The sequence below is a fragment of the Myripristis murdjan genome, chromosome 5, assembly GCF_902150065.1.
Source record: "Myripristis murdjan chromosome 5, fMyrMur1.1, whole genome shotgun sequence".
Taxonomy (NCBI): domain Eukaryota; kingdom Metazoa; phylum Chordata; class Actinopteri; order Holocentriformes; family Holocentridae; genus Myripristis; species Myripristis murdjan.
In genome coordinates this window covers 27,021,541-27,047,535 of record NC_043984.1, presented here as the reverse complement: position 1 = coordinate 27,047,535, position 25,995 = coordinate 27,021,541, and the positions used below count along the sequence as shown (strand labels likewise).

The window sequence follows — 25,995 nt, the reverse complement described above, 5'->3', positions numbered from 1 at the left end:
CCATGTTCTGAAAAGCAAGATAAAATGCAGCCTGTTTATTACAGCGAGTGAAGGCACACCTCCAGTGCTGCTGGCATCTGCCGAGGAAGAGAGTGACTGAGTTTCATCACTGCACATAGGGTTACCTCGCACCCATAAAGTGTTAGAGGTTGTGATGCAAGCTGTGCAGTTTTAAAGCATGAGAGGCCTTCTGCCCAGGTTATTTTTTTTTTTTTCGATAACAGACCTACTTGGAGTAGATTATCCTGCATATTACACGGCTTTAATACATTGCATACTGTACACACCAACATCACAGCAAAGAAACTACAATAAAACAATGCAAGAGTGGGTGGTGCCAGTCCGTCTTTAGTGAGGTGCATTAATTTGGAACAAACAGGTGTGGTGGCGAGGTCGCAGATTGACCACAGCCTCGACGACAGTCAGAAATGATGGACTGTAGAATGTTTTAACTGAACAATCAGAGTCCAGTATCCAACATAGATGAGTCATAAACTTGGATATTACTTACACTGGGCTAGTAATATGATACAAAACCAAATTTCATCTTATGTCATATCATTTTTGGAGTACTGGGAGAAATCCTGGTGGGCTCCTGTGGGCCAGTGTGACAGTGTGGACAGAGACAAAATTTCTCTAGAGACAAAAGTTCACCTATTTATTTTATGTAATAAATTCTTTAAAGCTGTGATAATACAGTGGTTTGGATAATAAAGCAAAACATGACCACACTTGCTTCATTCATCAAACAATATATATTAGTGCTTAAAAATAATAATAATAATAATAATAAAAATAAAAAATAAATTTTCATGACATTGGCACTCAGTCATAAAATGAATCGCTTCCTTTTTAGGAATTGTCATAATATGTAATTATGGTGAATGAGCGCACAATGACTTATTTCTACAAAAGGGCGAAACAGCACCACCTGCTGGTCAAACTCGAAATGAGAGAATGTGGCTTCTACAGCATTATTTAATTTCAAACACAGAGCATAAACAACCATCAAATACAACCAACTGCCTACATAATGGGGAAACAACCAGTAGGTAATCAAGTGGGTGTCTTGACAGAGGTTTAAATATTTATGGCTTTTTTGACAAGGCCCAATATTCCAGATAAGGCGGTAACTGAGAAGCCCAATCATAATGGTTAAATCCTGAGTATGGCGCCATTCACACAAAAAAATGCAAGGCACACTGAAGACAGGCAACTAGGCATGGGCACAAGAGGGTGGAGGGGAGAGATGTGTTATGGCTGTTGTTTTTTAAGTTCCAGCCCCCTTGTTAATGATCGGTGTCCTGGTGTGCTCTATCCCCTCAAAAGTTTAAATAGTTTCAACTTTTCCAGCTCACACCCTGCAAAAAAAAAAAAAAAAAAAAAAAAAAAATTGCAGCTTTATTGCATTGCCTCACCTCTTTGGCCAGAAAGAGCACACCACTCCCTTGAAATGCATGGGGTTCAAAGCATTTCTATGTCACGACACTTTTCTATGTAAACAAACCCAACCCCCATTCCACTACAATCTAGCAGACAAACCCTGGGAGCTCACTTTTTACATTTTGGTTGTTCATTTTGGCTTACTGGTTAAGGTTAGGGTTGAGGTTGCGGTTAGGATAAGGTCAGGGATATGATTAGGGTTAGGAATAAGTTGGTTATAGGTAACATTATGGGAAAGGCTGTAGAGAATGAATGTAAGTTTACACCATGACCTGCTGACCCGCCTCATCCCAGCAGCCCTGCCCCGATACAAGCTGCCAAAAGGTTGCTGCAGTCAAAGTACACATGAAACACTTTAATAGATGAGAGAAAGTTAGTTTAGCCAAATAGCAATCAACAGAAGCTGGCCAGACACTAAGGTTGTTGCTTTTTATCAATAAAAATCATGATTACTGATGATTTTGTATACTCAAAGCTCGTAGACAGAAACGTGTCATTGTAACATTAATGATGAAAATGCCATAAAAACATGGTCGGAGAGAGAATAATAGATTTTGAGGGAGGTTCTTTCTTTCATTTTCAGGAAACATTCAAAAACAGAAAGATACAAAATAGAGGATTTTTTTTTTTTTTTTTTTTTAAGTGCAAAATCAATCATTGAGCTACTGACCCAATCTGTTTGTTTGTTTGTTTTTGATGGATTTTACTACAAAGTCTATCAAAATTACAAATGTGAACAAAATAAGCCCTGAAATACAGCAAATACAGTTCATTTTCTCATCTTTTTTTCATTGATGTGTTAATTATTCCTTAATGGCTCAATCAGTCAGCTAAAGAATGAAAATATGTCTCTATTCATGATTGTTGTTGTTGTGGCCCGGGCTGTTAATATGAAGTATGAATGCAGATGATGATAAACTTTGTGTTCATTTGCATCTGCTGCTTGGTACTCGGTAAAAGTAGTTGGCCTATTATTGTTCAGTAAATGTGTCCATTAGTGTGTATGTGCTGTGATGCAGACAGGTGGCAGTGTTAGGGGCGTCCATATCTTCCATATTTGACATTCTCATCCTGCACATAGCTCTGAGCCATGTGACCCTAGTGCAATACCATTGAGATTTTCAGTTTAAGAGATTTAAACAGTGTGAAAGAGGCCTGACACGATGTAGTCCGAGGCGCTTCCATCGATGAGGCCCGCTCCATTATTGTGAACGAACCAGCAGGGAACCTTCTCACCATTCTTCACATCCCTGCTGAATTCCCTCTGCAAGTGTCTGTGCAGGAGAGGGAAAGACAAAACCAACACCGAGGTGTGTATGTTTGCTTTTACTGTTTATTTAGTCAGATCTCAAGAAGTTATTACCTAGTGTGTGTTTGTGTGTATGTGTGCATTTAAGCTTTACCTGGTCACATTGAGCGCTTGTCCCTTCACATACATGGTGGCCCGTTGTTCCTCCAGGACTCCACCTGGATGCTGGTTTCCCACCTCAAACTGAATCCCGTGGTAAAACTGACCTGGATAGAAACACATCACCTTTTGAAAACTTAATTATAAAATAATAAGGAACCTCCAGAATTCTATGTGTGTATGGCCCCTGATTTTTTTTTTTTTTTTTTTTTTTTTTTGGTATTTCTTCCAAATAACAACAATAATAAATTGAATTTTGCTACTCCTGCCCCGTAGTGTCCACAACTGCACCATATCTACCTAGCAGGCCGTGAGCAACAGGGGACAGGAGGTGGCTGTCCAGGGTGTAGAAACCCAGGTAGTCCTGTTGGTAGTGGCGTTTCTGCCACACCTTTGTGTGTCGGATTATCATAAATTTGACCGAGTCCCTCATGGTCACTGTCAGGCTGCAGTTCTCAGTCAGTCTGAGGTCCATCCTGCAGGAGAGACCAAAAGGAGTGAGATCCATGACAGTGAGGAATTTCATAAAACAAAACACCTCACAGTCAAACACACCAGTTTAAGTTGTGATTGTTTTCTTTTCTCTTAATGCCACAAACAGGCAATGTGTAAACTTTCAAGCTAGGGAGATGCACAGGCCAGGGTGAGAAACTGCTTGTAAAAACTTTGTTGTATTTCTACGACGTAGACTTGGACAAGTGAGTGGGTCTTTTTTTATTGCCAATAATAATCTAATAATAAGTTAAAATGTTTAAAGTGTGTTTTTGTGAAGCTTTAGTCACTTTTCAGTGTGAACTTCATCATTTGTTTGGCTTTCATTTTTACTTAAAACAATAATAATACAAATATAATTATGATTATTATTATGTTAGTTATTATGATTATTCTTAGCATTATTAGGATTAAGCATTAGAATTAGTAGTATTTCAAGATTTTTTTTTAACACAAATTTTAACATCAAGTTTTACCATTTTTGGTAGGAGTGGTATTTTCATGTCATTCAGAATACGTTGTACAAAACAGTTTTAGTTCAGAATTAGCTTTTTTAAAAAGTCTTTGAAACTTATTTCAGTACATAACAATGTTTTAACAGTTTATTTAGTCTGATTAGTCTGTTTATGATAATAACTGGAAAGCATTGTTACTCACTTGGGCCCTTTCAGAGAGGCTGTATCAGACCACAGCAGCTTGACCTGTTTGCCGTCCTGGGACACTGAAATGTCCTCAGTCGTCACCTCCAGCCTCACCCCCAGAGTCTGATGGATGATGCCAAAACGGCCAAAATAGGTGCTGATTTTTCCATCAGGGTGCACCTTCTTTTTTTCAATGATCTGTCCATTGACCAAAATGCCTGGAAAGAGATGGGCATGGTGTCACCACAGCTGTTCATTCTTGTCTCTGGAAAACTTTGCAAAACAGTGGAACTGACCTGTTGTTGGGTCTCTGACCAGGTTGAAAATGGTTCCTGGTTTGTCATCAATATTGAAGCACAGCCCTTCCTCTCTGTCTGCCAGCTCTATCAAGAAGTGGGGATCTCCATCCACTGTACAGGCATATTCAGAGTAAGAAGTAGTATGCTTGATTTAAATAAAAACAGTGGCATTATTTCTCAATTGGGCCCTGGCTCTATTTGGAGAAAAATATGGGACACTTGATAAAAAGATACACAGCAAATACAATTCTAAAACAGAAAATATACAGATCAAAAAATGAGCAATGACAAAGCGACCAGGTCACTGATTTTTGTTCACCCACAAGGAATATATGTGCATACATCTCACAGTTCCTATCCAATCATATACATTAAGTGGAGAATTCAGGTAAAGCCAGTAGTGTGGAATGAATTCCTGTGATGCTTTAAATGATTATTACAGACAGCTTACCATCAAACTGATCATGGGGCATGGAAGCATGGCTTGAATGACCACCTGTATTCACAAATGGTAAACAATACAGTATGGCTGTAAGTGTAACCAGTCCAAAATCACGAGTGTGAGTATGTTCACTCTTACTCTTCCTTACCTTGCTTGACAAGTGCATGATTTCTCTCTTCACTCTGCCGCTGGTCTGTCAAACAACACAGAGGAAGAAACATTCAGAGAGCCTACAGTGTAAACTTAGATGCCGGACAGCTGGCACAAATCAGCAAAACACAGGCAGAACGTAAATCTTACAGTGCTAAAAAGACTACAGCTAATGTAACCATACATGCAGACAGGGAAAGATATTATCACTAGCTGCCAAATCCTGGGTTAACAAAAAAAAAAAAAAAAAAAAAAAAAAAAAAAATTCACTCCATGCCCTCAACCTGCTCCATCTGCCCTACCCTCGGTTAACTTGTCAGCGATGAGGGGGCTGCCTGGTCCGTCCTCAGCCTCAGGCTTGGTGACCACCATGGAGGTGAGAGGGGTGACGAAGCTGTACTGCAGGGATAAGTCCCGGGCCTTTGCTGTGGCATTTTCTTTATCCTGCTGAGTACCAATCTCACTAGGAAAGAAGAAAAAGGATGTAAACTGCCAATTATATTGCCTTGGTAAAAAAGTACATTAAGTTATCTTTTAATAATGACGTAGATAATCATGTAGATAAGATTGCCAGAGGCCCTTCAAATAAACCTCTTCGCCAGTAATTGTTGGATGGTGAGGTAAGCCCACAGACGCTCAGTGAAGTGTCCAAAAATGTACTTCTGCTCTGGGTAGGTTACATGCCAGTCCAAAGCCCTGGCCTGGCCCTGCACCTGGAAGTGCTCCTCAGGCTAGACGGGGAGAAAAGACAGGAGAAATAATAGAAACAGAAATAACATGAGAGGAAATGAGGAGGGAAAAGGAGAGGAGAAGAGATTTAAAAAAAAAAAAAAAACAGGTCTGGAGGAGAAATACAGTTATTTTGCATGTGGCTGTGCTTCTATGAGGGTGAGGGAGACACAACAGCCTTGGTCTTGGCTATACCTTTACCACCGTTATCTGGTCAAACTTTATGCTTTTAACTTTGCCACTGACTGACCTTACAACTGAGGACTGGTGTCATATGATGCTGAAGCTCATGCTCTGCAACTTTACCACTGGATGTTTGCAGGTGCTTTGTTTTTCCATCATTTTGACTTTTTTGAAAAACCTACTATTTCAGCCTCCTAATGCGCCATATGTCATTTATGTAACAACTGAGATGGGCAATTTTGCCTCTTAAACCAGTGGTATCCAATTCAGACAAATAGGGTCACTACATCATGATGTAAAATTATAAATTTGCACAGAAACTTATGACATGTGGCATATAATCAGGAAGCTAATACTCCATAATGTTCTTACAGGGAGCTTCAACCTCTCAGTTGGTGTTTGCAGCAATATTTGCATTCTGTGTTTGTCCTCTAAGCACAGTGAAAGACTTTTATCACAAATAGATACCACTCAATGTGTACAGCTCAGCACTCACCCATGCACTCAAGGCACTAAGAGGTGTTCTGCGTAAGAGAGGCACTTGAAAAAATGGCTGGACTTTAATTATCTATAAAAGCTTTCAATTGCAATAACATAATCACAGTTCAGTCAAAGGGACTGCCATAGATGCAAATAAAGAAAAAAAAAATTGTGTCAGTTAAGTCATTACCATAACTATATGCTGTATAACTCATGTTTAAATTGATCTCATGTTGTGCCTCTCGTACCCCGTTGGCGAACACTTCCACCAGGAAGTTGTCTATGTCATTGTCACTCAGTCGACCAGCCACCACGATCTCGGAGCCGTTGAACAACTGTCTGAAGTGGTTGGTGCTCACAAACTCCACTGTGTTGTCAGGATAACGCAGGTCCACTTCTGAGAGCAGAGGGCTGGCCACCTCCTCATAGAAACCCTGGATCACACACGCATGCAATAACATATTGAACTCCCTGATGTGAATAAATATCCCCAAACTTCTGCTGATACTCTCTTTGTGATTGACACATCAATATTCTGTGGAAGGTTTTCGGTCCTATTGCTCCACCTGCAGTTGAAGAGTTGCATCCGAGGCCTCGTAGATTCTGCGGGCCACTCCCTTGTTTTGTTTGGCCATGACATCCAGGAAGGAGTAGTCCACGTCGTTTCCAAAGCCCAGACAGAACAGAGACATGTTCCCATTGATAGCCCGACGCACGTTCTCTTGGATCTTTGGGAGACGGCTCTCTCCTTCACGTGCACAATGAAAAGCACATGGATGAAAGAGCACTCACAAATACTATGTGCTTTGGTATACTGTAATACAAATTACTGGACACTAAAATTCCTCAGTTCTCGTGCTCACCTGAATTTGGCATTCCATCAGTCAGTAAAATAATCATATCCAAGTTTCTCTCTGGGACATTATTGTTCTTCCTGTCGTTGATCAGCATCTTCACAGCTCTCAACACAGCGTCATTGATATTAGTTCCTACAGAAGGAAAACACAATGTGGCAGTGATTCTTACATTGGCATGTATGAGGCTGTGTAGTTTCAAAGCATCCATCTCAGTTTTCAATTATCATCTAAAAAAGGACGTGAACAGCGTTACTTGGCAGAAAAGCAAAAGTCTCAAGTTAAACTCTCACCTCCATTGTCACGTATCCTTCTGACATATTTCATGGCTTCAGCTACATTTTCCTTTGTTGCTTTCATAAGAGAAGGCTTCCAAGGAGTAATTTTATCATCAAAGGGGATAAGAGCAAAGTAGTCCTCCATATGGAGGTCTTTGAGGATCTCCAGCAATGCTTCCCGGGTCTACAAATAGTTACAAGGTCAGAGGTCAAAATGTGCACATATGCAAAAATACAAGTGAGCTTCTAAATCTGTTAAAAACACTGTGCAGTGGAGTCTTCTCTTTTCCACAGTGACTTCAAGTGATTCTGGGGTAGGACCAAACACTGAGCCAGCCTCTCTGATCATCTTGTTTATCCTATTTTATCATCCACAGTGATGCTGCCCCATCCGGCAGAGCAGAACATAGAAGAGGACACTAGCTAAGACTCCCTGATTTAAAAAATAAATAAATAAACAAAAACATGAAGAAGCTTCTTGCTGAAACCAAAGCATCTAAGCTTCCTCAAGAAGAAGAGTCTTCATAAAAATACAGCATCAGTGTTCTTTTTCCAGTTTAACTCATTATATTTGTAAGGCTGGACAATTTCTATCTGCTAACCCTTAATTATCTTTAGAGAGATGTCTTCCTTCAGTAATGAACTCTTTGTCTTGGTTAAGCGGACCAGCTACTTAACCAAGACAATAACCTGGCCTACTGGGCATAACCCATGCACTGACAAAAACATCTACTTAGAGATATTTGATCTAATTGAAACTGACTTCAGTGACTAAAGATGTGATTGATTTTTACAGCAATAAATCAGAAGCACATGGATTTTCAAAGATCAGTGTTATGTGCTCACCTGATGCATTTTTGTCCCACCCATTGAACCACTCCTGTCTATCACAAACACCACATTCTTAGGGACTCTGGGTAGATCGGGTGGAGAAAAGAAGTGCACAAAGTATCCGTTCACAATCTGAAGAGAGAAGAATCACATAGTATGACTGTATTTTGTCAAAGAAATTACACAAATCAACTTGAGAAATATAGAACCCGGAGAAAAATTTTTTTCAGAGCTAAACATTAATTTTATGTTTTTGGTCATCATGTTCTCCTTTATCTAAATCTTCACAAGAACTGCAAACTAATAAAGTATAGTTTAAGTGACTCAGCATAGTTTTAAAGTTATAGCCTGATTTAAAAGAGCAGCAGACACAGCTGATACTCCTGTGAGAGCTCATGTTGATGTTATTACTGACAACTGACCTGAATGTCTCCCAGACTTGTTGCCCGGTTCACGTCGTACTTGACGATGAAATCTCCATCGATCAATGTGCCATCACATCCTGGACACTTCCTCTGTTGTTCCAGCGTTGGTGAAAAAGATATGTGTGCCTAGCAGAGGGATTTTAATGCATTCAGTTTCAGCAGGTCAGCTGGGCTGCTTGGCCTCTTAATTTCACTGAGCATGGAGAAAGTGGGGATAACCAGGAACATTTTGAAAATTGGATTCAGGAATTGTGAGACATGGAGCTGAGATTAAAGGAAAATCTTCACCCTCTGCCTTTGTACTTACAACAGTCGTGTCACAAATGTTTCTGGACACTTCTTAAAGCTTAAGAACAAAAAGATAACATACTTTTATCCTTAAAAATATGTAAGTTGAGTAGGAGAGGCTTTTTGAACTGTACCTTGTTGTTTGTGACAGTTTTCTCCACTAGAGGGAGCAGCTCATTGGACAGGAAATTTCCATGGGCATCAACAAAGGCAATGCCCTGAGGCTCATAGATGTCGACCACAATCTGTGCGGACACATGCACGCACACACAAAATTAGGCTTCTTGTGGCAAACCAAATGTAGAGCTATTCTGGGTAGATGATGGCCAGAAATTGAAATGGCTCTTTAATACTGAAGTATTTAAGACTGCAATTTTTTATTTCTAAGGCCTGGAACAGAAGGCAGCGTATTTTGTTTAATTAATGCAAAACCTGAGGGGTATATTTTGTAGGTGTCTGGATTTGGATTTGACTTTGTATTCCTGATTTATTCTGATGTTTATTTTTGTTGTTGTTGTTGTTCTTGTTGTATGTTTGAGCATGGTTTGTAATGTGTACAACAGTGTCTTGTAAGTCCATATGGGCTGGGCTTCTATAATTGAAGCATGACACTTAAATAAAAGAATCAGTCAATCAATCAATCAATCATGTAGAGTCATGGTGGTACCAGATCTAACTTATGTTGTCACAAACCTGTCATAGTTCTCATGCCAAATTATGCAGATCCCAGAAGTTGCGAGTATTTCAAGATATGTATGTTATAACCAGTGGGGGAAAAAAATAATGAAAAGTTGTTCAACCTGAAAGTTCTGGACCAGCTGCTTGGGTTTTACCCGGGTCACAATCTCATACTGGCCCAGTTTCCTCTGGAGGAGCTCCTCATAGGTCAGAACAAAAGTCACGTTGCTATTAGCAGCAATGTTGACAGACACAGAAAACTTCTCCATGTTTCTTCCTGAAGCCCTTTGAAAATGCATCACTTACTTTAATATGACATTCATACCACTGCATCATGGCTACTGTAAGTCATCCTGTAATCTTTTAAGTCCAACATACTTGACCAGTCCAGCAGTTTTTCCTGATGAAACAGCCTTGTCATACTGCTTCTTGGCTTTCTCTTTCTCCTTCACCTCCCCAACATAGACCTGACCTTCAATCTCCCTGCAAGGGAAAAGAACAGTAAACCAAAATGGAGAAAAAACATATAGTATTTCCCCAAAATAAAGCATTTTGACTAACATGCTGAAGTTGGTGATGAAGGCAGTCTTAGGCAGCTCCACTTCAAAGAAGATTTCCTGTGAGGAATTCGCCTTGTTCATAGCCCTGGAGGTCAGAACGGTGTGAGCAAAACGAGATGCAACTGTGCAGGCTACGGTCAGACTGTGCACATCCACTGTCTGAAAGAACGGAAGGAAGCATGACAAGTAAGGACAGGCTTTTGACATTCTTCTACAGCCTGTAAGGGAATACACAGAGTAATGGTGCTATGTGTATCATTTTTACATCGATAAATAACTGCTACATTTATTGGAAATTGCTTTCAGTGTTTCCAGCATTGGCAGATGCAAATGAAAGGTGTGCAAGTGAAAGATCTGTGAGAAAGAGAAAACAAATGTTGTGTGGAAAATAACCTGGGTCACAACATCTGTTTGCCAAGAAGAAACAGATGTTCTTGTCCAGGCGCTGCAGTTGCAGGGTAACAATATAAAGCAACCTTTATGTGTCACCAAGGGCAGATGATGTCTATTAAAAACTGAATTCATGTTTCTGTGCATACTGAAAGGACCATGTTTTCCATATGTAATGGTGCACACTGAAACCTTTGTTTTGAATGACAGTGATTCAAACAATAGCAACATGAATCCACCCAGAAAAGGGACAGTCCTACCCGCAATGGATGACTCATGTGTAGTTGTGCAACTCTTTGAGAGTGGGCACCACATCCTACAAATTAAAAGCTGCAGATGGAACAACATACCCTGCCACCTTAAGATGACTATAAGAATTTGATCAGCTGAAAAGAAAGGGCCTCATACACCCTTCAAGCAATTGTGGATGACAGAAATTGTCAAAAAATAATCTCTTAATCTGTCTCATTACAGGCCCTGCCTCACTTGCATTGTTTCTTTGGTGGCATCATAATCTTGAAGTGCAAGTATACATGTGTACTCCTCTAAGAATTATAAGTGCATATGAGAACATAAGTTACATAATGTCCTGTTTATATGGTTTTATATGTTTTTTGTATGTTAGTTTGTTTGTTGTTTTAGGGTTCTCCTCTGTCAGCTAAGCCACAAGAATAGCACAGAATGACTGCCTCTGTGGTAAGATGTGGTGGAGAGGTGGAGGCGCAGGCATTTTGTGGGACACCAAAACCGGAATTGCACCACCCTACATGTAGCCAATTGAAACTGACCCCTGAGTGCACTTCTCGTCAGAAAAACTCCAAGGAATTACCATGACACACATACAGGCCCCGTGTTGTACGGTGATTTTATTTGTGGTATTTCAAGGCATCAGTTAATTTGACATTAACTGTGGGCTACACTGATGTTCCTAAATGTTACATGTAGCACCCTCAGAAGAGATTTTTCATCACTCTGATATTAATGCATCAGTTACTTCCTTACACTTTCACTGTTTGGACTCCTCTGAGGAGAAAAAGAAAAAAAAAAAAAGAAATTTAGTTTATGCCTATTCTTTCAACGTCAACATCTTTTTGGAGACATATGATGATGTTTGTTTGAGCCAAAAACTGAGTAGAAAACTTCCAATTACAGCACAGAATGAAACATCAACAGGGCAATAGCCTGTAATTGGTTAGATTAGATTAGATTACAGTAGCCTTGACTGTCGCCCTTAGGAACATTTGTCTTGGGTATTCTAAGAGAATGCAGTTGACATAGCAGCACACATAATATGTCTGTTTACATGTACAATCATACACAGATCCATATCCCCTTTTATCCACTGCACAGATGCCCTTCATCAAGATACTGTACAAAATGTCCTACACCAAGTTAGTTTTGTTTGTAAGTACAGTCTGATTCAAGCATGCTTGTATTGAACACAACAGTATCAGCCCAAGAAAGACATACACTCTCACAAAGGCTGGTGCAGAGAGCATTTGAGAGATGCCACCATTGAAAGCCTATGAGAAACGGTCAACAAGGAAACAGCCATTTATTGAAAATCTAGCCAAGGATTACTTTAAATACCTGTGTTGCAGCATTGCTCCCGGAGATGCTTGGAGCTGCCTCGGCCTGATTTGGATGGCAGAGGCAGATACTGAGGCACAGCAGCAGCACGTTCCATGACACAAGAATGCCTGAGAAACATGAAGGTCTTCTTCCCAGCATGGCTGAAACTGAAGTGTGCAGGGAATCTAAGGCATCCGAGCTGGTATCATAACAACTTTACTCCGCCCACATAATGGGCTTTGCTACGCTGTGTGTGTGTGTGTGTGTGCCTGTGTGTGTGTATATGTGTGTACGTCCGTGTGTAACAGGAATGTCTGGACATGCAGTGGATAATTTAATAAACAATGCAACTACTTCATGTTTTCTACATTTGGCTGCAGGCGTTACTATAACTAGTTTTGTTTGTGCGATCTGAACTTTCCCATTCCCTTTTTTCTTTTTCTTTTTTTTCCCAGGGATGTGATCGTGAGAGATTGTGTTTTGTGTGTACACTCACGCATGGTGTGTGTCACAGCATGCAAAGGCTTCCTACATGATGTTTTTTCCCACACTCTATATGTGGAAAATTGAATTGCATCATCAGGTGTTGCAGACATGCACCTTAAAATTGTACAGCATATTAACAAAAATCAATGAAGACATTTCCTGTAAAGAAAGAAAGAAAGAAAGAAAGAAAGAAAGAAAGAAAAAGACCACATGCAGAGCTATTTGGTGAACACAGGACTTCTTTATGTGAATCATTTAACCATGAAGTAAGTTTTCAGTAAGTTCAACAAATTGTGTCAAAGTGGGAGACACTTCTATTTTTTTTATTTGGTATCACCAGGTTCCTACCTTCTAATCTCAAAACTTTTCAAAAGTTCACATTAGCTTCAGTGCCATACTTTGATTTTAATCTATGTGTCTTTGGTAAATGATATTAGTGCATTCACAGTGTGTACCAAATCCAGGAATAATTTTAAACATTATATAAATTTGACATTGGTGATTTCTGTCATAGATACTGATGACATCGTCTGCTACCTATTCTCAGACTGTCTTAAACAGGCCTGACACGACGTAGTCTGAAGCGTCTCCATCTATGAGACCCGTTCCATTACTGTGAACGAACCAGCAGGGAACATTTTCTCCATTCTTCACATCCCATCTGTAATCTTTCTGCCAGCCTCTGTCGAACAAGGAGAGAGACACATCACACAGTGATTAAACTGTGCTAAAATTTGAATGCGATGCAATGTTTTTTTTTTTTTTTTTTTTATTGGAACACACTAGTACATCCAGCAAAACATTTCTCATTGATATGGACATATATGTTGGTAAGGGGCGTGTAGTGTACCTCGTCACATTGAGCGCCTGTCCCTTAATGTACATGGTGGCGTCTGGTTTCTCTTCGACCTCTCCTGGACGCAGGTCTGCCACCTCAAACTCAATCCCGTGGTAGAACTGACCTGGAGAGAGGCCCACCATTGTAAATAAACATCAGCTGCAAAAGCAGAGTCATTCTGGGCCTGCATGGTGGCCAGAGGTGATTTTACAGGGCAGACAGAGCAGGCATTTGCTTTGGGTCCCAGATGACTGACACTTTTGGGTCCACTCTGCTGTTTCAAAAAACTTAAGGGCCCTATCTTGCATCTGTCATTTGAAAACACTCCTGAAACAATTGACTGCAGCTTGCAGGAGTTTGTTTGGAAAAGCACCCAGCGTCAAAATGAAGAGACATTATCCCTCTGGCAGTGAGAAAAGAAAGAGAAAATGCAAAAAAGAGGAAGAGGAGATGAGAAAGCACGACAGCAGAAAAAGGAGCATGAAATGACAATTAAGGATGATAATTGGCATTGTTGTATTAGTAAACCCATTATCAAGGCCTTGAAAACATAGCAGGTGAACGTAGCCATTAACAGTATATTTCAGTAGGTCACATTGAGGCCCCTATTGTTTATAACTCTTTAGCAACTTGCAGATAAAATATTGGGTTTTTGCAATCTATTGCCTTTGCATTTATTTAAGCTACATTTCCCTAAACTGAAATTATGAGTCTTTGGTAAATAGTATACAACTTGTACACTATTTTTAAAAAATATTTGTACTAAGCAGTTATTTATTATTGAAGCTTTTTTATATTTTGTAAAGTAACATTTTATTTGCTATCTATATAAATATTGACATGAGAAAATAAAAATGTGTGCTGTTTGCAAAAGTTATTTGATGTGTGTTTAATTAAGTATGAGTTAGTAACATTAGTGCAATGTATGGCTGCCAGAAGGGCCCGGTGTGTTTTGTTTCTGCCTGGGGCCCAAACAGTGCCTAGAATAACCTCTAATGGTGGCCCTTCACTCCAGTTTGGTCTGAATTTCCCAATACTGGCATGGAAAAAAACTCTGAAAAAGCATATTCTAATGTCTAGTGCAAAACAGGGCCCATGTTATAGGAGTTCACATTTTACAATTGTTCAAATTTGGCTTAGTTCAAGACCTTCAAGGCTTGGGTGAATGAGCTGTTTGCTATCAAAGTCTGTACTGAAGATTTGTGCTAAATAAAAGTGAATATTTAGGTCTTTTACTCAGGATGTGACATTTTGGCTTTTGAGGACTTAAATAATGTTGGACAAATCCTAAGGAGTAATTCTGATGGAGGAGGCTGCCTTGGAGTTGCACTAGGTATCTCAAGGATGCTTCACCTGTGTTTTAACGCAAGGTTAAAAAGATAATAATTAACAACATTGTCATTTTTGAGTGAACTGGTCTTTCAGGTAACCACTCCTTTCTTTTTGTAAACTGCATGTCATTTTTTAATTAAACAGCCTAGTTACCCACCTGCAGCTATTCTTGCTAGCTAAAGTCAAGGAACGTATAGCCACCATGTCACATCAGCAATAGAAAACATTTTTCTGCCAGCCCACAGCTGAGTCGCTGTTAAGCTCTTTCATTAAAATCACCAATTGCAATCAAATTGAAACTCAAATTCAAAGACAAACTCTCTACTCTCCAACCCTGTACAGTGGGAGTGCCTCAAGGATCGATTCTCGGTCCTCTTTTGTTTTGCATATCAATGACCTCCCCACAGTCTGTGATAATGTAAAAACAATAATGTGTGCGGATGACACAGTCTTATTTGCCCATGGTAAAAATCACAATGAAGTTGCAGCCAAATTGTCTAAGGCTATGGACAGAGTGGTGGAGTGGCTTGACCAAGCGTGCCTTATGCTGAACATGGACAAGACAGTGGCTACATTTCTTAACAAACAAATCAAAAAAGGAGAGTATCCAAATATATTTGTGAAAGGTCAATCAATTAAAACTACTGATGAATTTAAGTTAATCTAAGAATTTAAGTTTGCAAATTTCTAAAAACAAAACAAAACAAATCAAAACAAAACAAACAAAAAAACGAATATATACAACTGTTAAAGAAAATCATCATCATAATCATTGGTGAAGAATCAGCTTCCAAAGAAAAGTTACCAACAAAATAAGCACTAACACCTGTTTTCAGTATGCAGATCATAACAATACTACCCCACTAAGGGGTGTCAAAGACCTGATTCCCAGGGGAGAGTAAAAGACACAGGCACTTTTGTAGTCTATTCCAATGACATGATGCTGCTCATTCTGAGGAAATGACATGTTTTGACACCACGACAGCATTTCTAAGGTATATTAACCCCAACCCCCGAGTGTGTAATATACCTAGCAGGCCGTGCACAGAAGGAGAGAGGAGGTGGCTGTCCAGGGTGTAGAAACCCAGATAGTTTTGGTGGTAGGGGTGCTTCTCCCACACTTTGTGTAGCAGGATCACAAACTTGACTGAATCTCTTAGAGTGACCGTCAGGCTGCGGTCCTTGGTCAACAGAAGATCCATACTGGAGGAGGGAGAGAAAGAAGGCAGGGGAGAGAGGAGACATGTGGCAGCCAAGTAGTCAGACTATGGATTTACTAATGCATATCAGCCTGACAGATTTTTTAAACATTAATGCAAGTGAACTGGGGTAAGTAAGCCTTAACTTCTAAGCTACCAAAGCATATTCTGTAGACAATTAAGCAACTAATATTTGTGGTGGACAGCTACAGTCACGGCTGTTGGTGAGAACTGATTGTTAGGGTCCCTCAGCATCAGATATCATAGTGATCTTGTCTGTATCATTGTCTATCACTGACGGAGCTGATGATCTCAAAGCCAGCACTCACTTGGCCCCTTTCAGAGAGGCTGCATCAGACCACAGCATCTTGACCCGTTTACCATCCTGGGACACCAAAATGTCCTTGGTTGTCACATCCAGTCTCACCCCGAGGCTCTGGTGGACGATGCCAAAACGACCAAAGTAGGTGTTGATTTTACCATCAGGAGGAATTTTCTTATCTCCAATAGTCTGACCGTTCACCAAAATACCTGAGCAAGCAACAGGGGATTCAGCATCTCACTTGAAAGTGTGGTCATGTATTACACAGGGGGCGTTATTAGTGTTAGAATGAGATCAAAATAAACACTTTACTAGAATGGCATTTGAATCTAAGTGTATATGATGCACAAATGTGTATTTAAAGCACTTTAGAGGAAAGGAACGTCAGAAAGATATCACCTGCTACTGTCACAACTTATGTATTCTGGTATCCAAAACCTATGATGACAAGGAGGGAATAAAAATATATCATGAATGATAATCTGCTGACCTGAGGTTAGATCTCTGACCAGGTTGAAAATGGTTCCTGGTGTGTCGTTGATATTGAAGCACAGGGAATCTTCTCTCTCTGGCAGCTCTATCATGAAATGGGGATCCCCATCCACTGTACAGGTGTTATCAGAGGATGAATACAATGAATAATACACAGACAAGGTGGACATGACAGCTATCATAGGGATTGGCTGTGTTTTTGGTAAATGGATACTTATATAGGGATAAGATAGTACTTTTTAATATATGACAATACAGTTAATGTATAAAATATGGCACATTACAACAGCACGACATCAAAAAGTACAAGAGAGGAATTACCAAAGTATGTGGGCGCGGATGCATAGACCGGTGGGTGAGTCCTGTGGTAATAACCTGACAAATAATATCCAAGTTACAAACGATCCACTGAATGGACTAGCCATTTTCCTGTTGTTATTCAACAGAAGTTGACTGGCTTACTTGTTTTCTCTGCCTGTTGTCTTTGTTCTGCCAAAACAAACATACAAACAAACAAACAAACATGGGAAATTACATTTAACAATCAGTTGTGGCCATAGTTGCACATAATTTTGTACAGATAGATATAAAGACTCACAACATTGTATGTATTGCTAATGTTTTTCACAGTGTTTCATAGATTTCTTCATTAATTACTTATAGAATAGAAATACAACTGTTTGAGCCATGACAGGCTTTTCATCAGGTGATCTTTGGGGAAAAAGCCATTGAATATGAGGCCAAAAAAATCATATATTTAGAGATGGTAAACAATGAATGGGGTAAAACCAACCCCATAGATCAACGGGTTACTATAATACATAAACGACAGAAACATTCATGGTTGACTGTATCAAGATTTACATAGTCAAGTGATTCATAAGGTGTACAGACAGTAAATGAGCTTAAATCTTTTGCCTTCATATGATTATGTTTCTGTGATGTTTGTATTATATTAAAATGGAGAAGATTAGGTGATGTCTTAAAAAGTTATAAGTTATAGTTTAATAAAGAAATCCATGAAATACATCCTGTTGAAGACTCAGCACACGGAGAAAGCTGTGTGTGTGTATACTGTGTTTGATATAACTTTGTACAACAATGTTGTTGTCATGCAGGGAATGGCTTGACCATATCCAGGTAGTAACAGACTGGGAAAAGCTTCCCTGGGCAGCTCAGTATCACTCTCTACAGCCTTATTTGTCATCCTCTTCTTTTCCATTTTTCCCTACCCTCAGTCAGCTTGTCAGCGATGAGGGGGCTGCCTGGTCCGTCCTCAGTCTCAGGCTTGGTGACCACCATGGAGGTGAGTGGGGTGACGAAGCTGTACTGCAGGGACAAGTCCAGGGCCTTGGCTGTGTTATTTTCTTTCTCTTCTGAGGGGCCACTCTTACTGGAAGAGGGAAAATAGATCATACACGTGGAGTTGTTCACAGCCAAGTTTGGCATTCAAAAAACCGGACTATTTCCAATTCCCTAACTGTCTGAAAACACAAGCTTGTGCTCAAAGACAATACAGTTTTTATCTGGGTTTAAAAATGTCCATACTGAGACAATTCAAATTTAAAACTCTAGCAGCTAGCAAAGGTAGACTGAAATTATAGCAGCTGCGCAGCAATGGTCAGGGCTGGGCAATTTTAGGCAATTCTGAGCAATAAGTGGAGAATAGGAAGATGGCATTCTAATGTGCATTTTACATTAGCTGAGGCTTGAACTCACTATTTCTGGAATGAAGGCCAAGGCTCTATGTCACTGAGCTAATTGGCAAGCACTGCCTCATGTGAGGCTTCACAAACTGACTAAACCAGTCACATGATAGCAGCCGCCTATGCATGGAAAGCCAGATTTCAAACCACTGTAAAAAAAAAAAAAAAAAAAAAAAAAATCAGACATTAAGACAAAAATCTGAAAATACACATATTGCAACTACACAGCATGAGGATGTTGGTAATTTGTTTTTAACAATGATTGATTTCTGTCATGTCATAGAAATTATGTTTTGTTTTGTTATGTCTTGTTCTTGTGTCTTGCCTCGTGACTTCCTGTTTTATTTTGAAATCCCACTCTCCTCTTGTGTCAGGTCACTTGCCCTTCCCCTTGTGTGTTTCCCAATGGTCTGATTGTCTGCCACGCCCTGATTGTTTCCACCTGTTTCCCATTACCTTGTGTGTGTATATATAGTCCATGTTTCCCATTGTCCTGTGCCATTTCGTCCTGCTTTGTCTTGTTTGGTCCTGCTATGTCAAGTGTTCGTCCATGCTTCATGTCACGTCACTTCAAGTCTCGTCAAGTCAAGTCACTTCAGGTTTTGAATTTCCTTTGCTACTTTGTTTTGTCATAGTTTTGTTCTCATGTTTCTATAATACTTTTGTCTTGCCTCTGTTTCCAGCCATTCCTCTTTAAGAGTGATTTTCTGTTGTTACTTTTGTATTGATATTTAAGTTGTTACTTTTCCTTGATATTAAAGGACTTAAGTTGAACTCTCGTCTGAGTTGTGCGTTTGGGTTCAGTCCCTGTAGTCAAAGTTGTGACAATTTCTTCCATAAGTGAATGACTGATGTTTAAGTGTAAAGTGTACAAAGGTTTCTTCGGTATTGGGGCTACATTTTGATGAAAGTTGCAAAGCTGTAGCACATATGGTTGATTCATTCAAAATTTTCAAAGTTTTGAAATTTAGAGGCTTGCTGTAGCACCACGATCAGGACTATTGGCTTGTGTTTGCATCTGAGGTAATCTGGCATGAGACTGGACCTTTGTGCAAAATTCTTTTTTTTTTTTTTTCTTCACACATGGGAAGTAGAACTTCCTCAGAGAAAAGAAAGAAGAACACGCAGGAATACAAGAGGGACCTGGCAGCTTAGGCTGCCTGGCCCCTAATGACCCAGACAGACCTCTTCTCCAGTAGCTGCTGGATGGTGAGGTAGGCCCACATGCGCTCTGTGAAGTCCCCAAAGATGTACTCCTGATCTGGGTAGATCACATCCCACTCCATAGCACTGGCCTGGCCCTGCACCTTGAAGTCCTCCTCAAACTACAGATGAGAACAAAGAAAGGAAAAACTGCATCTAAACAACTAATGAAAATCAGTTTATTTCTTGACCTCAGCATTATCTTTGCACTGTCTATCACAAGCACATGAATTGAATATTTTGCTGTTTTTGCCTCTAACCCCATTGGCGAACACTTCCACCAGGAAGTTGTTTATGTCATTGTCACTCAGCCGACCAGCCACCACGATCTCGGAGCCATTGAACAACTGTCTGAAGTGGTTGGTGGTCACAAACTCCACTGCATTGTCAGGATAACGCAGGTCCACTTCTGAGAGCAGAGGGCTGGACACCTCCTCATAGAAACCCTGCAGTAAATTCATACAGTATTTTCATGATTCCTGAGGAATGGGTTAGATGGTATGTGAGGTTAGTACCAGTTTGTTGGGGGGGGGGGACTCAATTTGAATACATCTTGGTACTTACTTTGTCTACAAACATGTAGGTAAATGAGTCTATACCAAACCAATCTATTTCAATAAGGATGCATCAAAAATGAAAGAAACTGAGAAGCCACCCGTAATTGTCATAATACAGGTGTCCTTCCTCCACCTGCAGTTGAAGAGTTGCATCCGAGGCCTCGTAGATTCTGCGGGCCACTCCCTTGTTTTGTCTGGCCATGACATCCAGGAAGGTGTAGTCCACGTTGTTTCCAAAGCCCAGACAGAACAGAGACATGTTCCCATCGATAGCACCACGTACATTCTCTTGGATCTTTGGAGGGCGGGTCTCTCCTTCACATGCACAGGTACGGGGTGCACAATGAAAAGCACATGGATGAAAGAGCACTCACAAATACTATGTGCTTTGGTATACTGTAATACAAATTACTGGACACTAAAATTCCTCAGTTCTCTTGCTCACCTGCTTCTGGAAGTCCATCAGTCAGTAAAATAATCATATCCAAGTTTCTGTCTGGGACATTATTGTTCTTCCTGTCATTGATCAGCATGTTCACAGCTCTCAACACAGCATCATTGATATTAGTTCCTACAGAAGGAAAACACAATGTGGCAGTGATTCTTACATCGGCATGTATGAGACAGTAGTTTCAAAGCATCCGTTTCGGCTTTCAATAGTCATCCAGAAAAGGACGTGAACAGGGACACTTGGCAGAAAAGCAAAAGTCTCACCTCCTCTGGCAAATAGCCCACTGACATATTTCATGGCTTCAGCTACATTTTCTTCTGTTGCTTTCATAAGAGAATTCTTCCAAGGAGTAATTTCATGATCAAAGGGGATTAGAGCAAAGTAGTCCTCCATATGGAGGTCTTTGAGGATCTCCAGCAATGCTTCCTGGGTCTACAATCAGTTATAAGGTCAGAGGTCAAAATGTGCACAAATGCAAAAAATATGATTGAGCATACAGACATACCCCATCCCCTAGTGCATGAACACACAAAAAAACATCTTCTTAGAGATATCTGATCTCACTTGAACTGACTTCAGTGACTAAAGATGTGATTTATTTTTACAGCAGTAAATCAGAAGCACATGGATTTTTAAAGATCAGTGTTGTGTCCTCACCTGATCCATTTTTGTCCCAGCCATTGAACCACTTCTGTCTATCACAAACACCACATTCTTAGGAACTCTGGGTAGATCGGGTGGAGCAAAGAAGTGCACAAAGTATCCGTTCACAATCTGAAGAGAGAAGAGTCACATAGTGTTACTGTATTTTGTGAAAGAAATGACACAAATCAACTTGAGAAATATAGAACCCGGAGAAAAAATGTTTTCAGAGCTAAACATTAATTTTATGTTTTTGGTCATCATGTTCTCCTTTATCTGAATCTTCACAAGCATTGCAAACTAATAAAGTATAGTTTAAGTGACTCAGCATAGTTTTAAAGTTATAGCCTGATTTAAACGAGCAGCAGACACAGCTGATACTCCTGTGAGAGCTCATGTTGATGTTATTACTGACAACTGACCTGAATGTCTCCCAGAGTTTTGGCCCGGTTCACGTCGTACTTAACAATGAAATCTCCATCGATCAATGTGCCATCACATCCTGGACACTTCCTCTGTTGTTCCAGCGTCGGTGAAAAAGATATGTGTGCCTAGCAGAGGGATTTTAATGCATTCAGTTTCAGTAGGTCAGCTGGGCTGGTTGGCCTCTTAATTTCATTGAGCATGGAGAAAGTGGGGATAACCAGGAACATTTAGAAAATTGAGATGGAGTCTGGATTCAGGAATTGTGAGACATACAGCTGAGATTAGAGGAAAATCACCCTATGCCTTTGTATTTACAACAGTCATGTCACAAATATATCTTGACACTTCTTAAAGTTTCGGGGGAAACAATATTTAAAAGTAGACATGCTGAAGGTAGGATTTGGATTTAATTTCACTGAACATGAAAAAGTGAGATAAACCAGGATCATTTTGAAAATTGAGATGGAGCCGGCATTCACGAATTGGGAGTCTTTGTATTCATGAACATCATGTCACAAATATTTTTAGGCACTTCCCTTAAGCTTAGCAATACAAAGCCAACATACATAAAGTACTTAAAAGTGTATCAGTCAAAGGTAGGATTTGGAAATCTGAGTAGGAGAGGCTTTTTGAACGGTACCTTGTTGTCTGTGACAGTTTTCTCCACTAGAGGGAGCAGCTCATTGGACAGGAAAGTTCCATAGGCATCAACAAAGGCAATGCCCTGAGGCTCATAGATGTCTACCTCAATCTGCACACACACATACACACACACACACACAGAGAGAGAGAGAGAGAGAGAGAGAGAGAGAGAGAGAGAGAGACATTTATCTTTTAGCATCCTCAAACCCAGGAATTCCCACAGAGGAATGGTGTAAACAAGAGCATGGAGTTACCTGAAAGTTCTGGACCAGCTGCTTGGGTTTTACCCGGGTCAGAATCTCATACTGGCCCAGTTTCCTCTGAAGGAGCTCCTGATAGGTCAGAACAAAAGTCACGTTGCTGTTCGCAGCAATGTTGACAGACACAGAAAACTTCTCCATCTTTCTTCCAGAAACCCTTTAAACACAGAGACACCAATGAGACTAATTCCTTCTAATCTTTAACAGCACAGTTCATAAAGAATTAGTACACACAGGAGTGAACTAGAAAATAACCTGCTTTATCTTTTCGACATGACAGCAAAGAATTGCAGAACTGATTGAGATGAATTGACTTGTTTGGAAAAATGGTGATATTTGTAGAGTTTCAAGTCAAAAGAGCTTTTTTGTCATTTCCACATACATAGAAACAAAATAGGGTACTCTGGGTTCAGCAGCAGCTGGATAGGTGATAGAAAATAAAATAAAATAAGATAAATAAATAAATAAAGTGACATGCCATAAAGTGACACTGTTCTAATAAATAGTGAAAAGTATAACAGCAGCAGCAGAGGTAGATTGTAAATGAATTACACATTGTATTGCGCATGTGTTTGTTCATACATGCAGCTGAGGTTGTATTTACATTGACACATGACAGGTTTTGCTTGTGCCTGCATGCAACTCTTTTGTCATGTATTCTCCTTGTTATTGTCCAGTCTGACTTACTTGACCAGTCCAGCAGTTTGTCCTGATGAAACAGCCTTCTCATACTGCTTCTTGGCTTTCTCTTTCTCCTTCACCTCCCCAACATAGGCCTGACCCTCAATCTCCCTGCAAGGGAAAAGAAGAGTCATCAAACACTGAGGGATTTAAATGGGAGTAGGTGTTTCTAAACTGATTGTAAGGTTGGAAAGGAAAGGAAAGGAAAGGAAACAAAACGAAACAAAATGTTAAGTAAAGAAGAACGGTTATTTGGCAGTGTTACATGACCCATATGATGGGGCAGATGTCGGGTAAGCACATACAACACATAGTTAAGTAATGAATGTCATTATTTGTGCCACACTCACACAAAACAATCTGCTTTCTAACCACAGAAAAATACCATTGCATACACAGACAGCCATAATAAAAGCAGGGATGCAGACAAAGTAACTGAAAGGAGGTGGAGAACAGACTAACATGCTGAAGTTGGTGATGAAGGCAGTCTTTGGCATCTCCACTTCAAAGAAGATTTCCTGTGAGGTGTTGGCCTTGTTAATAGCACTGGAGGTCAGAACGGTGTGGGCAAAACGAGATGCCACTGTACAGTCCACTGTAACGCTATACACCTCTACCTGTGATGAGAGAAACAGAGAGAGGGGTAGAGAAGGCACAAATAAAAAGACAAACAGTGACAGGGTAGAAAAATAGGGATCTCCTCCTATCATAAGCCCTGTAGATATATTGAATAAAGGCACATTATTTTTATGTCCTTAAACCCAGGAGCTTGGTTTTTCTATGTAGGATGGTGTGGATATTTCTCATCATCATTATGATCTGAGTTATAGAAGTTTTCTCTCTTACCATTGCATTTGGTATACTTCTTTTCTGTAAGAAAAAGTAAATACATAGATAAATAATAAATAAAAAATAAAAAAAATTAAAAAAAGATGTACTGTTGAGGTCTGAATAGAAGCACAACAATGCTGGTATTTCCATTCAACAGGCAGATTTATTAATAAGAAGATTAATAAATAAATGTTTTACACAGTGAAAAGATGTCAGAGTTTATCAAGTTTATTTGCAACAACAGAATGTTAAATCATCGTTAAACATCAAATTTGTATCGCTGTGGTTTGGAGTGAACATGAAGTTTATGCAATACTGCTATTTAACAATGACAAAAAAGTATAAGCAGCATGACTGCAACTTTGCAGCAAAGTAAGGTCAGCATAGAAACAACAGATTTTGTGTCTGTAAATAATTACTACAAAGCACCTGGATTAATCTGGCGGGTCTCTGGACTGATGTGGGGGCATGTTGTGTCTCCTGGAAGAAACATAAAGCAGGGTGGAAGAAATTAGAAAAGTAAGAAAACAAGAACAACATTATCAAGACCTGATGATGAACATGAAAAGCCACAGTCATAAACTGAAGTAGCTTGTAAATAAAAAAAGGGAAAAAAAAAAAAAAAAACATGCTTGGTTACACACTGCAGTCTGTACTACACACAGGGGAAGGATGAATGCATAGTAGTGATACAGCAGGCAGTGGAGAACAGAGGGTTTAAAGCTACTCTCCTTTTTTATCGTCTCCACAGCATTAGAGCCCATCAGGAAACAAAAAAAGAGCTGACTGAAAAAGCTGCAATTTCAAACTAATAGCAGAAATGATACAATGTCAAAATAAATACAGTGGCTGAATAGATCCAGTGGCTGAATAGATGCAGTGGCAGTGAAGTTACCTGTCCTGCAGCAAGGTGTTGGGAGATGACCAGAGCCCCGTTGGCCAGGCTGGACAGCCAGAGGCAGACGCAGCCCAACAGCAGCAGTCGAACACCCAACGCTCCAGACATGACCAAACTTCCACTAAACACTGGCTGACTTCACAACTGAGAAAAAAGCCCAATCTCCCTGCCCAGGAGGAGGGACAAAGTGTGTGTGTGTTGTGTGTTTTGACCAACAGACCTGACCTCAGCGTGCAGGAGGCCCTGTGGTGGAAATGTTCGTCTGTTGGTGCTTGCAAACCTCCAAGAAAATATCTGTGCTACTGAGGCTAACTGACACAATAAGTGTCAGTTAGACTCTTCACAGTAAAAAGCCTACCTTCTTCATTGCCAGCTATTAAAATCCCAGGAAGCCCCCTTAAGAAAAGGAAGTCGACTGCCCACCTGTGGGTAATTATTACTAAGATATGGAATATGCCTATACATAAAAAAATAATAATAATAAATAAAAAGTTAAATTGATAATCTCTAACTCAACTACAATGTGCTGCACCAGTTAAGTTGTATTCCAAATAGATATCTGTGTTGTTTATCTACATTTGTTTCCAAACCATTTGATTAAGAAGTCAAAGGTCAGTGTTAGTCCATGCAATCTGTTCAGACTGGTAAATAAACCAAGGGAACCACTGTTCTACATAGTAGGCTATCTGCATTAGACAATAATTTTTGGAAAACACAGAAGCATTGTCATCTAATAACGAAAGCCTACCATGGAGAACAGTGTACTGGTTCTCTTGTGTCATCCTCTGGACTTTCTTCCACCCAGCGGCTGTGCTGATGTGTGTGTGGACCAACCAGAACTAACTAACTTAACATATTCAGGCTGGTCACAAACTGAAATGTCAGA

General features: G+C 39.9%; 2 protein-coding genes across 2 annotated transcripts; both read right to left on the bottom strand.

Moving 5' to 3' along the window:
* Positions 1–365: 365 nt before the first annotated feature.
* LOC115359734 (inter-alpha-trypsin inhibitor heavy chain H3-like) lies at positions 366–12,305 on the bottom strand. Its single transcript, XM_030052344.1, has 20 exons — positions 12,162–12,305; positions 10,183–10,340; positions 10,000–10,104; positions 9,744–9,906; positions 9,078–9,188; positions 8,653–8,781; positions 8,246–8,362; positions 7,415–7,583; positions 7,131–7,256; positions 6,834–7,015; positions 6,516–6,701; positions 5,467–5,606; positions 5,178–5,338; positions 4,874–4,918; positions 4,735–4,779; positions 4,281–4,394; positions 4,001–4,202; positions 3,152–3,327; positions 2,847–2,958; positions 366–2,717 (listed from the first exon to the last, which is right to left on the bottom strand). Exons 1-20 carry the CDS (start codon positions 12,300–12,302, stop codon positions 2,579–2,581), a joined length of 2,721 nt encoding a protein of 906 aa, XP_029908204.1. The 5' UTR covers positions 12,303–12,305; the 3' UTR covers positions 366–2,578.
* Positions 12,306–13,087: 782 nt separating this feature from the next.
* On the bottom strand, positions 13,088–25,217 carry LOC115359736 (inter-alpha-trypsin inhibitor heavy chain H3-like). Its single transcript, XM_030052349.1, has 21 exons — positions 25,107–25,217; positions 24,641–24,691; positions 23,843–23,997; positions 23,387–23,491; positions 22,694–22,856; positions 22,438–22,548; positions 21,794–21,922; positions 21,387–21,503; positions 20,993–21,161; positions 20,724–20,849; positions 20,412–20,593; positions 19,982–20,167; positions 19,704–19,843; positions 18,045–18,205; positions 17,275–17,301; positions 17,134–17,187; positions 16,811–16,924; positions 16,328–16,529; positions 15,830–16,002; positions 13,480–13,591; positions 13,088–13,311 (listed from the first exon to the last, which is right to left on the bottom strand). The coding sequence occupies exons 1-21, from the start codon at positions 25,215–25,217 to the stop codon at positions 13,173–13,175; spliced, it is 2,727 nt and encodes a 908-aa protein (XP_029908209.1). The 3' UTR covers positions 13,088–13,172.
* Between the last annotated feature and the right edge of the window lie 778 nt (positions 25,218–25,995).